The sequence below is a fragment of the Garra rufa genome, chromosome 17 (genome assembly GCF_049309525.1).
Source record: "Garra rufa chromosome 17, GarRuf1.0, whole genome shotgun sequence".
Lineage (NCBI taxonomy): Eukaryota > Metazoa > Chordata > Actinopteri > Cypriniformes > Cyprinidae > Garra > Garra rufa.
Window position 1 is genome coordinate 22,032,177 of NC_133377.1, and position 13,909 is coordinate 22,046,085.

General features: G+C 31.1%; 1 protein-coding gene and 1 long non-coding RNA gene across 2 annotated transcripts in view; one reads left to right on the forward strand and one right to left on the reverse strand.

The window, feature by feature from the left end:
- Positions 1 to 13,909, reverse strand: part of adgrb2 (adhesion G protein-coupled receptor B2) — a 341,301-nt gene that overhangs the window by 159,357 nt on the left and 168,035 nt on the right. Inside the window, 2 exon segments of the mRNA XM_073821334.1 lie at positions 11,154 to 11,300; positions 11,443 to 11,551. Of these exon segments, the coding sequence (XP_073677435.1) occupies positions 11,154 to 11,300; positions 11,443 to 11,551 (256 nt within the window).
- On the forward strand, positions 381 to 2,975 carry LOC141289241 (uncharacterized). Its single transcript, XR_012339884.1, has 3 exons — positions 381 to 926; positions 1,767 to 1,933; positions 2,205 to 2,975. It is a non-coding gene; the product is annotated as an uncharacterized lncRNA (long non-coding RNA).

Here is a 13,909-nt window from a genome sequence, read left to right on the forward strand (position 1 = left end):
ATTACATTTTAAGCTTATTGTTATTATTACAATAATTTTTTATCATTTAGCCGGAAATTAAGATATAATTTTTCGCTTAACTCATACTCCACCTAGAGATGGCATGAGACGCTGACAAAACAGCGGTGAAACGGCCATAGAAACAGCTCAGGTCTATCGCGTTTGTGTACCATAGATTAATAAATTCAGTTTACCAAAATGTTCTTACTACTCTAATCTTAACGTTACGTTAACGTTAACTTACCCGTGTTTCCTTCCGGACACGAGCGAACGCCTTTTATTTTAACGCCTCTCCTAGTCTTTCTGGAATTATATACCTTACGATTATTATCCATGTTGATTTATATCAGTTTTGTTTGGTAACGTTACATATTTAACTAACGTTATAAACGTAAATCCAGGAGAGTCCTAATTATTTGTTGTCGTATTGAGGCGTCGGTATCGAGCCCTTCCAAGGACAGCAAGTAAAATTGGTTTAAGTTACCATTATTTATCAAAACTCGAGAAATACGTTTCTAGTCTGTGAGATGCAAATTTAAATAATTTGGCTTTTAATAATACACTCTCAGTTAAAAAAAGTATAGTTCTCTGTTAGTTCGTTAAGTGTACATTTTGGTACCTTTTAGCTTTTGTACCTTAGGGTACTGTTCCAGTGACAGTATTGTACCTTTTTCTGGAAGTGTATAAGTACTAACTTATTCTGTATTTTTCTAAATTAAAGCAATGTTTTTATACTGATGAATGTCCATTGAAAAAAAGAGATTTTATTGTTGCTGTTAAAACCTCAAGCTCACACAGACTATGCATTTTTTTCCTTTTAGAAAATAAGGTGGATTTAACAAATTTGTACACAAGATGGAGGTGGTAACAGTAACACTAGTACCAGTGCCAGCAGAAGCCTATCAACAAACTTCAACTACAGAAATGTAAGTATAACACTGAGTTTTGTGTATTATATTTGTCCTATGTTTAACGGTTAACCATATTGATTTTTTTAATGCCTGATGCCAATATTTTAAAAAGCAGGGTGGCCAGTCAGCACACACAAGGAAAGTTGGGAGAGTTAGAGTTAGTTTCATCAAAATTATTTTAAATTGTGTTCCGAAGATGAAGTCTTACTGGTTTGGAATGACATGAAGGTGAATAATTAATGACCAAACTAAACTTTTTGGCTGAATTAATGCTATAAGAAAGAAAATTTGAAAGACTAATAAGGTATCTTTAATTCTTTTTCTGTTCCCGGCTTGAAAACTTCGGGCAAAAACAAGGAATTCTCCCATTTTTAAACTGTCACCGATAGCAATGTAGTAGTAGTAGATTGCTGAAGTCAGTAGATTTTACTCAGTCAAAATACATTTATTACATTTAATATTTTGGCTTTTATCATTATGTTAATAAATATTGAAATTAATTAAAATATTAACAAAATTACAAATTTGAGCCAGGGAAGATAAGAGAGATGAACATCCTCAGGGGTCAGTGATATCACAGATTCTAAATCAGTTATTGGCTTAAAATGAATGTTGAATGTCGATATAAATAAACAGTATGCTATAATGATAATTTACAGTTAAAACAAATTTGTAGAAACATTGTAATTTTCTAAATCTTCAGGTAAACAAATATTTGTGCATTCAATCTTAGAAATATTTGTATATTACTAAAGGGAAATGGCAATGAAAGAATATTAAAATGTCTGATTTGATTGTTTTGAAGTATTTTTAGTTAATTTAAATGATTAACTTTATCTTTTTGTAAATTTTCAGTTGTGTGATGAAGCTGACCGAATGCATTCATCGCCTGCAGTTTAAGCCGGCACTTCAGGGATGGCTTTACCAGTATTGTGCCCAAGGTGCTTCAGCTTGTTCAAAGAAATGCTCCGTTGGACGAAGTCTACAAGAAGCAAGAGAAAAGATGCTTGCAGAAGATCTAGGTATTTACATAAACATAGTGGTTTTGTGATTATCTATTTATTGATTATCTATTAAGCTTTTTTAAATTATATTTATAAATGATATTTAAATGTTTTTTCTTTGTGTGAAAAAAAATCTTCATGCCTTAAAATTGCTCGAATGTAACTCTACACCTTGATTGGTTACAAGGTAGTTTATGGCAAAATTTTCACATTATTTGTCTTAAAACATTTAAAACAGCACATTGCATTGTTTTACTGATAGATTTTTGATGTTTTCTTTTCTTCTCAGTGTGATGCTGATACTCCATACCCAACCTTACAGTTGGCAGAAACTGACTGGAAAATGGCTTTCTCCAAGAGGGTACAACTTTTCAAAGTGGATGGTGTGGAGTTGTGCAAGGAACTAGGAGTTGAAGAAAGGATCACTACAATGCCCAGCCTTCAGTGCTTACTATTGTTTTCAACTTGGCTTGTCCACCCTACATGAAGAATTCACTGACTTTCTGGCAGCATGCCATAGCAAAGATAACTGAGGTGGGTGGCAAGCCCCTTCCAATATCTATCACCCGAATAATTAATATCCTGTGTTAAAATGCCAAATATACTGATACACAAGGGTGAAGATTTCGACATTCAGTGTTTCAAAAGTGATTTAAATCCTATACATTTTAAATGTCAACAGTGTATATATATAATGTGGCAAGTTTTTTTAATACCAGTGTTGTATGATTCACAGTTCCATGCATACGCAGTAAAAGTTGACTTTGAATGAAGTGTTATAAAACCAGGGCAAGAGATGGACTTTCAGGCCCTTGCCGTGTACTCTGCTTATGATAAATAAGTAGTTTGTGATCCTCAAGAATGTTTAAAAAGTTCCAATTAGTACTGTGTATTAGTGTAGTACTGCGTTTGGTAAAAATGGGTTTGTGATAAAAAGAATTTACGCATATAAAGTTACAATATGAAATGTGTACTGTTGGAAAAGGGTTGTTTTTTATTCTTAATGTTTAAAACATTTTTTAGAAAATGTAGAATGCAGTAGAAAAATTTACTTAATGGGATGTATTGATTATGAAAAATTTAATATTAAGCTTAATATTCTTGATATTTCCAATTTTATAAAATGTTTAAAAAAAAGTTAGAAATAGTATAAACAATTGTTTTTGGAAAAAAGAATTGCTCAATATTTGCATTCTTTTAAAACACATTGAGGTAGAGCTTATTTTGTGATAAAATGTTAGGGTATAATCAATTAATGAAATGTGTACTGTTGGAAAAAATGTTTTGCTTTATAAGAACAGTTTTGAGTATGAAATTTCTATTTATTTTTTTAAGTAAAATTTTGCAATATGCATCCTGTTATGACATTGTGATAGAGTTTAAAACATTCATCCTGTGAAAAATGTGAGAATGTAATGTTTTGAATGTTTAATAAATGTGATAAACAGCATCCTGGCCTTTTTAATGTGTTGTATGTAGTACAGATTTGCCACCATAAGGTACAAAAGGCTTGTCACTGGGGCAGTACCCTTAAAAAAGACAAATTTGTACCTTTTTTAAAAGTACATTATGGTACCATAGCACTAAATGGTACAATTTAGTCAGCAAAGGTACATATTTGCCTTTGTAAGGTACATACTGCAAGGGTACAGATATGTACCCATGTGAAAGGGTACAACGGGTGTACCCTTGAGGGTACTGCCCCAGTGACAAGCCTTTGTACCCCTGAAGGTACAAATTTTGCACATTTTTTCTGACAGTGTACCATATTTGTACCTCTCCAAAGTTGTTTATGGTTTAGAACCTTTTAGAACCATTTATTAAATATGTTAAACAGGTTTTTTTTATACTGCATGACTTTTATACTGTATTTATGTGTACAACATTTATGTATTGAAAGGGAATTTACATATAAATATGTTTAGTTATAATATATTTAAAAGTTTTTATTTCTTTATATTTTAACTTTTTATCTATTTTTTTATTACTCTATTTTAGTATTTTAACTTGGTTTAAGTTTCATCATCTAATATGTATGCATTTTTTCTGCTTTATTTCAAATAGTCAAACTTATTTTGTAATTCTTCTGTGATAGTTATATTTTATTGCTTAATCTATTTTTTATATTTTATATTTTTATCTATTTTATTAATTATTGTAATTTTAGCACTTCAACTTGATTTAAGTTTAATCTAATATTTATATTACATTTTCTGCATTTTTTAATAACAAAACTATATATAGTAATTGTAATGTGACTGTCATTTTTTTATCATATGTATTTATTAGTTTTAGTAATTTTAGTATTTAAACTTGATTTAATTTTCATCTAATATGTATATTACATTTTTTCTGATTTATTTCAAATAGCAAACCTTTATTTAGTAATTCTTTTTGGATTGTCATATTTTGTTTAATCTATTTTTATTTCTTTATATTTTATATTTTTATTTATTTTATTAATGATTGTAATTTTAGCACTTCAACTTCAACTTGATTTTAGTTTAATCTAACATTTATATCACATTCTCTACATTTTTTTCTTTTAAATAACAAAACTATATTTAGTAATTGTGATTGTCATATTTTATTACTTTCAATATATTTTTATTTTCTCATGTTTTCAATTTTATTGGTTTTACTAAATTTAGGTTTCATCTAATATATATATATATATATATATATATATATATATATATATATATATATATATATATATATATATTGCTTTATTTCAAAAAGCAAAACTATATTTAATAATTGTTATGTGATTGCATATTTTATTATTTTTAATCTATATTTATTTATTTATATTTGGTCTTTTTATTTATGTATTAGATTTAGTCATTTTAATACTTAAACTTGATTTGGTTCATCTTACATTTATATTCCATTTTTGCTTTAGTTCAAATAGCAAAACTTTATTATTTGTTATGTGTTATTTTTCAATGTATTTGTATTTCTTTATATTTTATTAATTTTAGTATTTAAACTTGATTTAAGTTTCATCTAATATTTATATTACATTTCTATTTTTAATTTCTTTATATTTTATCTTTTTATATATTTTATTAGTTTTAGTAATTTTAGTACTTTAGTACTAGTTTCATCTAACATTTATATTAAATCTGCTTTATTTCAAATAGCAAAACTTTATTTAGCAATTCTTATGTGATTGTCATATTTAATATTTTATTGCAATCTATTTTTATTTTTTTAATATTTTTTTTAGTAATTTTAATACTAAAACTTGATTTTATTTTAAATAGCAAAACTTTATTTAGTAATTGTTATGTGATTGCAATATTTTATTTTCAAATCTATTTTTAGTTCTTTATATTTGATCTTTTAAACTATTTAATTAGTTTTAGTCATTTTAATACTTCAACTTGATTTAAGTTTAATCTAATATTTATATAACATTTTACTGCTTCATTTCAAAAAGCATATCTTCCTTTAGTAATTGTTTTGTGATTGCATTATTTTATTTTTATATCTATTTTTGTTCTTTATATTTAATTGTTTAATCTACTTAATTAGTTTTAGTCATTTTAGTACTTCAACTTGATTGAAGTTTATTCTAATATTTATATTACATGTTTCTGCTTTTTTTTCCAAAAAGCAAAACTTTATTTAGTAATTATTACGTGATTGTAATATGTTATTTTTAAATCTATTTTTAATTGTTTATATTTGATCTTTTAATCTATTTAATTAGTTTTAGTCATTTTAATACTTCAACTTGATTTAAGTTTAATCTAATATTTATATTACATTTTGCTGCTTCATTTCAAAAAGCAAAACTTCATTCAGTAATTATGTGATTGCATTCTTTTATTTTTATATCTATTTTAGTTCTTTATATTTGATATTTTAATCTACTTAATTAGTTTTAGTCATTTTAGTACTTCAACTTGATTGAAGTTTAATCTAATATTTATATTAATCTTTTCTCCTTTATTTAAAAAGCAAAACATTATTTAGTAATTGTTATGAGATTGCATGCAATATTTTATTTTAAAATCTTTTTGCAAATTTTTCTTTCAAATAGCAAAGCTGTATTTCGTTATTTTTATGTGATGGTCATATTTTATTATTTTTTATAATATTTTTTTTTTTATAAAATACTTCAGCTTAAACTTAAGATTCAAGTTTTATCTAATATTTATATTACATTTTTCTGCTTTAGTTCAAAAAGCACAACTTTATTTATTGTTAACAATAACAGCACTGATGCTTACACATCTAACATTAATAGTGCTCAGAAACTATGCTAGCTAATCATATTATTACCTGATGATATTTTAATAATTTGTTTTGTCTTTATGACAGTGAATTAAAAAAAAATTGTTTTATTATTAAAAGATCCCCTCAGACAGACACCTTAAGTGTAATGGCAGTGCTATTTTGGACCATCATGTGCTAAAAATAACTAAAATCATCTAGTTTCATGGATAATTCAATGCCCAAAGTTTCGAAAGACCTACAAAACAAAGTGTTTTAGCTCAGTTTGCTGTCAAAGAATGAATAAAGGAAGGCGTGTACCTTCCCTTCACTGAGAACAGGGACGTCACAGAACAAATGACGTGACTCATCCAGCAATACCGCAGTTCTCATCAGTCTCAGCAAATCAAATGCCAATCAGCTCAACAGCGCTTCTGACGGCATCTTAAACTATGAGTTAATGGATGACAATCACACAACAAGCCCTGTTGGTCCGGTCTGAATGGAGCCTGACTTCTATCTCCCCTCTATTCTCTGAGCTATCACTTCAACAATGCTATTTTGAGAAAGGACCCTGATGAACCTTTCCTTCTTTCAATAGAAAAGCGTTCCGGACAAAGCTCTGCCCAGGGAGCCATCTTATCTCCGATGGCAGTGGGCAGAATGGGGAGTGTGTCGAGACAGGAAGTGTTTGTTATTTCCTGCTGGGCGGTCCTCCACGGGCAGGCAGGTCTGTAATGGTTTAGCCTGGAGTTGTTGAGACACTCGACGAGACACTAGCAATAATGGTCATTTCTTTGATGTCCGTTTGTTTCTTTCTCATTTCATTCAGCACTCTCTTCAGCCTTCAAACCAGCTCTTCCCTGCCCATATCCTGTGTTTTCATTCTCTCAGGCAGAATCTCTCTCTTTTTTTCTCCCCCTATCTTTAGAAGTCGGAGGACTGAGTGCCTGTCAAACTGGCAGATCACCATGATTTCATTGGCCCATTTATTCTTCCTATTCGCTCAACCGTGTTCTCGGTCTCTTCCCAAACCACTGACTGATTGAATTCAGTTCCTCTCTACAGTCAGCTAAACACGACTGTATGTCTACAGCTTAATGCTGCTCAGTACACACAGAGTTTGGTTATTTATCAGAGTACAGAAGTTAATCTGTCCAACACATACAAAAAAAACAACAACAATCAACGGCCATCTTGGAAAAACCATGCAGCTAATTTCTTAGTAGGAAGTGTGCATACAAATACAGCTCCTATCGGCTTGAATGAAGAAAGATGTTAGAGACAACGGCACTTTTGAATTTGCTCATAATTATTTCACAGTATGGGCTTATTAAAGAATTAACTCACTTCCAGAATAAAAAAATCCTGAACATTTACTCACCCTCATGTCATCCAAGATGTTCATGTCTTTCTTCCTTCAGTTGAAAAGAAATTAAGGTTTTTGAGGAAAACAATTAGGATTTTTCTCCATATAGTGGACTTAAATGGGGGTCAATGGAGTTGAAGGTTTAATAGCAGTTTCATTGCAGCTTCGAAGCAGAGCTGCACGATTAATCGTTAAAAGGTTGCGATCTCATTTCTAAATGACTTCATGTGTCTATTAAACCTTTTAACATTCACCAAAACATTCTCATCTGTGTTCGCACCGCCGACCCCTGACACAAAGAGCAGTTACTATGTTTAGGTACAAAACAGCTTCACAAACTTTCTTCTTTTCAACTACCCAGTGTTATGGGGGGTGATATGGCAAAAATATCATATCACAATTTCATGATTTTATCACTATTCTTTGTCATGTTGGTTTTAGTATTTTACAAGTTGTCTGAGCAGTACAGCCAAAATAATTTCCTTATTTTAAAACCAAAGCCTTTCAAGGTAACAAAATATAAAATAAAAAGATTTGCAGGCGTTGAGGCCAAAGTGGGCGAAGATATAAATCTTTGTCATTATTTTATCTTTATTAAAAAATAAGAACAAAGATAAATAAAACAAACAGTGCTTTAATTTACAGGAACAGTAGGTCTATTTAGCAGTAGCATTCAAGAAATGGAATTAACAAATATAAAAATAAAACACTATATACATAAATTATTCATTGACTCTTAATAATGCAACTGTATTAAAGTTCTTCAGACAAGAGCTGTGAGTGATTTTTTGTGTTTTGTTTTATTAGTCTATCATCACCCAAAACTGACAATACTATCATCATTTACTCAGTTTTTCTTTTAACATAAAAGGTGTTGAACATAAAACTTATTTTGAAGAATGTGGGTAACCAAACAGTTGCTGGTCCCCAGTTACTTCCATAGTATTTTATTATTTTGTTTCCACTATTAAAGTCAGAGGGGACCAGCTACTCTTTTCCACATTCTTCAAAATATCTTCTTTTGTGTTAAGCACAAGAAAAAAATTAATAGAGGTTTGGGACAACATGTGAGTGAGTATTTTTGGGTTAACTGTCCCTTTAATGACAATCAGCAGCATGTTTAGTTCTGTCGCTTTAAGAGCTGCACGTATCTAATATACAGGCATGCAACTATTTTTATATATCTATTTCTCTTAACTGTTTACTTTCAGTTTAGACATAACCAACTGTGTTTATTTGTGATCCTTGTGCGTTTTTGACAGTATTAGCAAATCAGACACGGAAGATAGCTTAGTCCAGTAATCAGGCACTGTTTGACAGGACAAAATAATGCTATTTAACTGGCAAGGCTTTAAAGCACATGCAAATAATGTACTTTTGTGATTGTGAATAAATGCAGTGTCCTGTGAGTGAATGTATGTCGTGTTGTACAGTATATTGAGACAGAGGCACGCTATAGCATGAAAATACGATATTTTTTTCAAAAGCAGATTGTGGAGACATTTTAATCATCCACGATCAAAAATGATCATATCGCACACCCCTACCCAGTATTATTTCTGTCTTATAGTCATTCATATTATCACAGAAATACTGGAATTAAAGTTTAGATATACTAATGTCAATAGTACCGATCAAATTAGAGCATGTCATCTTTTGAAAGTAACTGGCGCTTCAAATAAGGTTTGAGTCGATTGCATTGTTTTGTCACAGTTGGCAACAGGTAACTGTTAAAAAAAATATTTGTCATTGAATCATTCATTCAAGAGATTCATTCAAAAATGCTGATTCATCTAGTAATGAAACAAGTCAAGAATTTATGAGTAAGTCATTGAATCATTCATTCAAACCACTTATTCATTCAAACCACTTTAATTTTAATATTAAAAATGGGTGTATTAAATATATTATAATAATGTTTTAAAATGTTTAATAATTCATTCAAATTAATTAAACACTTTTAAACAGACTAAAGCAATTAATATTGTCACATATTACCTTGTTTAGTTCAGAATCGTGGGAGAATCATGATCTGTATTTGAGACAAAAAAAAGGTGATTCCCAATTTATCTAGAATCATGTAGCTTTACTACAAAGGGCTCTACACAATCCCAGCCGAATCCCATTACCGAAATCATGTTGGAAAGATTACACACGCTTAGTTCTTTGTTTGCATACTCCGGTTCAAAAAGGTAGGGTAGGACGTAAAACTCCATTTCATTTTTTTTTTCTCTAACTTCAAAATCTTCCAGCATCATTGTTTAAACTTTTTTTGTAAAAGGGCATTTGACTTTCTTTGCAAGTTTGCTTTGTAAACACTGAGTCAGTACTTCCACCAACATCACACGTGACCTTTTCAATTTGACTACATATTGTCAAGCTATTTGTGGTTAAAAAGTATTTTATTTGTATTTTTTAGAAAATGACTAATCTTTTTGCTAGATAAGACCCTTGTTCCTGCTGAAGCTGCATTAAAATTGCATTTTGGACCTTCAACTCGTTGGCTCCCATTGACGCCCACTATATGGAGAAAAATCCTCCTGTTTTCCTCAAAAAACGTAATTTCTTTTCGACTGGAGAAAGAAAGACATTAAAATTGGAAGATAAGAGGGTGAGAAAAAGAACAGGAAATTCTAAAATTTATTCAAGAAACAAACAAAACCTTTAACTTCTGTTTTCAAGTAAGTTTAGATAGAAAAACAATGCTTAATGTTTCCTATCTAGCTAAATAAATAAATACATGGCCATATTAAAATGTAATATGTATAGTCAGGATCACAAAATAACCTTATTAGCTTAAGCTTCTCAACTTTTAAAAGAAAGGTTCCCATTTCCCATATCATTTTGTTGTTGTTGTTTGCATTAAAGGTCCTCAAATGAAATCTCTTGGCACAAGCTATAACTGTCTGTCATACTGTAGAAGATTTATGCAAATGGACAGACTGTGTAAAATGCCTTTATCCTCAAAAACCACTAACAAAACTACACAAGGTGAAAGAAAATATAATCCAGACTACATAAATATGGGTGCAATCAATAAGAAAATAGTCTGTGCTAACCACAATGCAGTCTGTGCAGTGAATTGTTGGCTGCCAAGAGCATTAAATCATCAAAACTCAATTTAACAATTCAAACAATTTTGAAACTGTATTTGTTCGCTGCTAGGCGTCCAATGTAGAGGCTGCTGAGCATCACTGATTCAGGTGACTCATTCCCGCATTTAAATGCAGCTGCAACACTCAAATCTTGGCAGTGTATACATATTCTAGGAGGGATGGCAAAAAAAAAAAAAAAAGATGTTAAAGAATGTCAAACGTGACAGATTTAACATGCTAGGACACCGAAGCTGTTCACATTAAGCAGAAGAACCCTGACGGGACCGTCAGACCCACTGCTGGCACCAAAGGATCTCATTAATAACTATGATGGAGTTGCACGCAGAGATGCAGTGCAACTCACATACTGTTACATTGGAAAACAAAAGATATTTAAAAACACAACTCAAACAAAAGTGTATGTTTAAATTTGTACATATCACGTTAGACATTAACTAACACTGGCTGCCTCTTTTCTGGATGAACAGCAAGATTAGAAAATGTATCACTATCACTCAACCACATGTCAGACTACATGCACATCACTTACCATCAGAGGACAAGGTGAAGACTTCTTTGGGAATGAAGAGTTTGTCGTCTGCGGAACGTGCCCAGTCTTTCATTCCTCTCCTTCCCTTCATTGGGAAATTGATATCACTGGAAACAGCCGAAACGGGTTCTCGCTGGATGGTGATTACTGACAGAATCAGAGAAAGACAGATTAACAGTTTTAAAAGTTCAAATATTAAACGTTTCACAGAAGAACCTTACAGAGATCTGCACTGCAGGACAACATGACCTTTATCTGTAGTACTTTTGCGGATGCCATGGGAACTTACTGAGGTTGTTGGTGACGACCAGAAAGCTCTGGAACGGCTTTTGAGCCTCGCCAATTAGATGAATGAAGTCTTCCACAACTCGCATCAGTAATACAGAACCCGGAGAGACCTAGAAAGAAGTTACACGATCACAAAAATACACATGCAAAAAGAAAAAAATAAGGTTTAGTTTGGTTTTAGATATAAACTTTGAAATATTAACAACCTTTCATAAAGTGTGGGGTCAGTAAATTGGGATTGGATTTTTCTGAGAGAAATTAATACTTGTATTCATCAAGGATGCATTAAAGTAATCAAAAGTAGCAGTAATTTTTTTTTAATGTTACAAAAGTGTTCTTTTTTTAATAAATGCTGTTCTTTTAAACTTTCATCAAAGGATCCTGAAAAATTCATCACTGTTTCAAACCAAAATTAGCAACTTTTTTCAACACTGATTGATTATTAAAGTAGAAAACATTTTTTTCAGTGCTAAATGCTGCTTTGGTGAGAATAAAAGACCTCTTCCAAATATATTAAAAAGTCTTACCGGCCTCAAACTTCACATAATAATGCTCACAATTCCCAGACAAACACCACTAAATGCCAATAAACAGTTTATTGCAAAAAACTAAACTTTAGCTAATAACTGCCAACAGTAAAAGCTGTTTGTTACTGAAAAAACGATAAATTCTGCCTTCAAATATTTTTCATTCTCAATGCAATTTTTACAGCCAAATCGTGATAGTTTATGATGCAGCCATGAAACGATGATGGAAAATAAGCATCCACGTGTGAGATGAGGCACACTATATACTGTCATCCCTCTGCTCTCCGCTCTGTCATGTTTATAAATTGGCAACGGGTTTTAATTTACTAGTCCTTTGTTCCAGAAAACAGCGTGCCACTTGCACATTTCACAGTGAAGTTCATGAGAACACGAAGCCCATTTCTCAATCTAATTGGAATTTTACTCTTCCTTCATGCGTGTGGAAAATAAGCCATTTGTGATTGTCTGTTGAATCTGGTGTTGCTCTGTGCCATAGGGGACTCCATTTATAGTATTTATAGACTTTTGGTTTGAATTTATCCCAAATTAAACGTATTGTAATATGTGGCAGATGGTGATTTTATATGCATCCAGATGAAAGACAAAGCAGATTGGCGCTCGTTGATGGTTTGAAATAAATAGGAGTGGAACTGACATCATTCTTTCCAAACAGGCTTCTGGTATCTTTCACAAAACGACCTAATTTCTTTAGTCAGAGGAAAATATGCTAGTTGACTGAACATCTTTATCTTGGAGGTTGACTATATTCTGAAACATAAAGTACCATAGCTTTGAAACATTAATAAGTAACATTAGATTTCGCTCAAACAAACATGGTTCATGTTACATGTACAAAGAACATGGTATAACAATGAAACCATATCCAAACAACATGATATCTCATGGAAATGTACCAAGAGATGCATTTCGAAATGTACCATGGTCTATTGTTTAGGGCTGTTACGAATCTTCGATTCGTAACGTGTCGAGTACCCAGAAAATACTGAAAGTGGTGCATTCCATGGACAAGAATCCATGAAACGCATTATAGACTGTTTTCTAAGACTACATTATATATTAAACCCATTTAAAAATAATAAATTATGAAAAAAAAATCATGGGTTATGTTAATCTCAGAGCGCCTCCGTTCACAGTAAATGCTGCTCTACACAAACAGTGGAAACGAAACATATGCCATTTCATCAAATTTGTAAGGTAAATTATTTATAAACCTCCATCAACACAGGACAAATACATCAGTATCTTTCTTAATATGATAACTGTTCATCGCAATTTCAAAATAAAAGCTTAAACCCTCACTATAAGTTTACACGTTTTGATGTCCACACACTCAGGAAATTTCAGTGGAGGTAGCATTTCTGGCGTAAAGTAATGGCTAATTATTAAAGATTAAGTGGACATTTGAACTAAATGTTTAGTCAAAAGTGTAAAAACAATCGTTAGGCCATTGGTGCCCTCTGCAGGCCATGTATATGCATTATTTCTATTATGTATTTTTAGCTTTGTTTAATAAAATCATATGACTACTTGCATTTGATACTTTATTTGAACAAATTATTATTGACTTATTGCTATTATATATATATGTACTGTAAGTGTCCAGATGGTGTGACAAAGCACTGTTACTGAAGAGCAACAAGCCTAAGACAATCACAAACACAAGAACACACACACTGCTTATTCACTACCAGACATATAGTATTGCTATTATTATGCATGAACCTGAACACGTGTCATGTTTATGTAAAAATTATGTTACTGTTTTTAGAACCTCTGTAACTGAAAAATAAAACTCAAGAGTATTGGTACAAAATAGATAGGCTCTGATAAAACAGAAATTTTGTACATACAGTATTTTTCTTTTTTAACTAGACATATATTCCTATTTTAACTAGACATATATTCCCATTTTACAGTCAA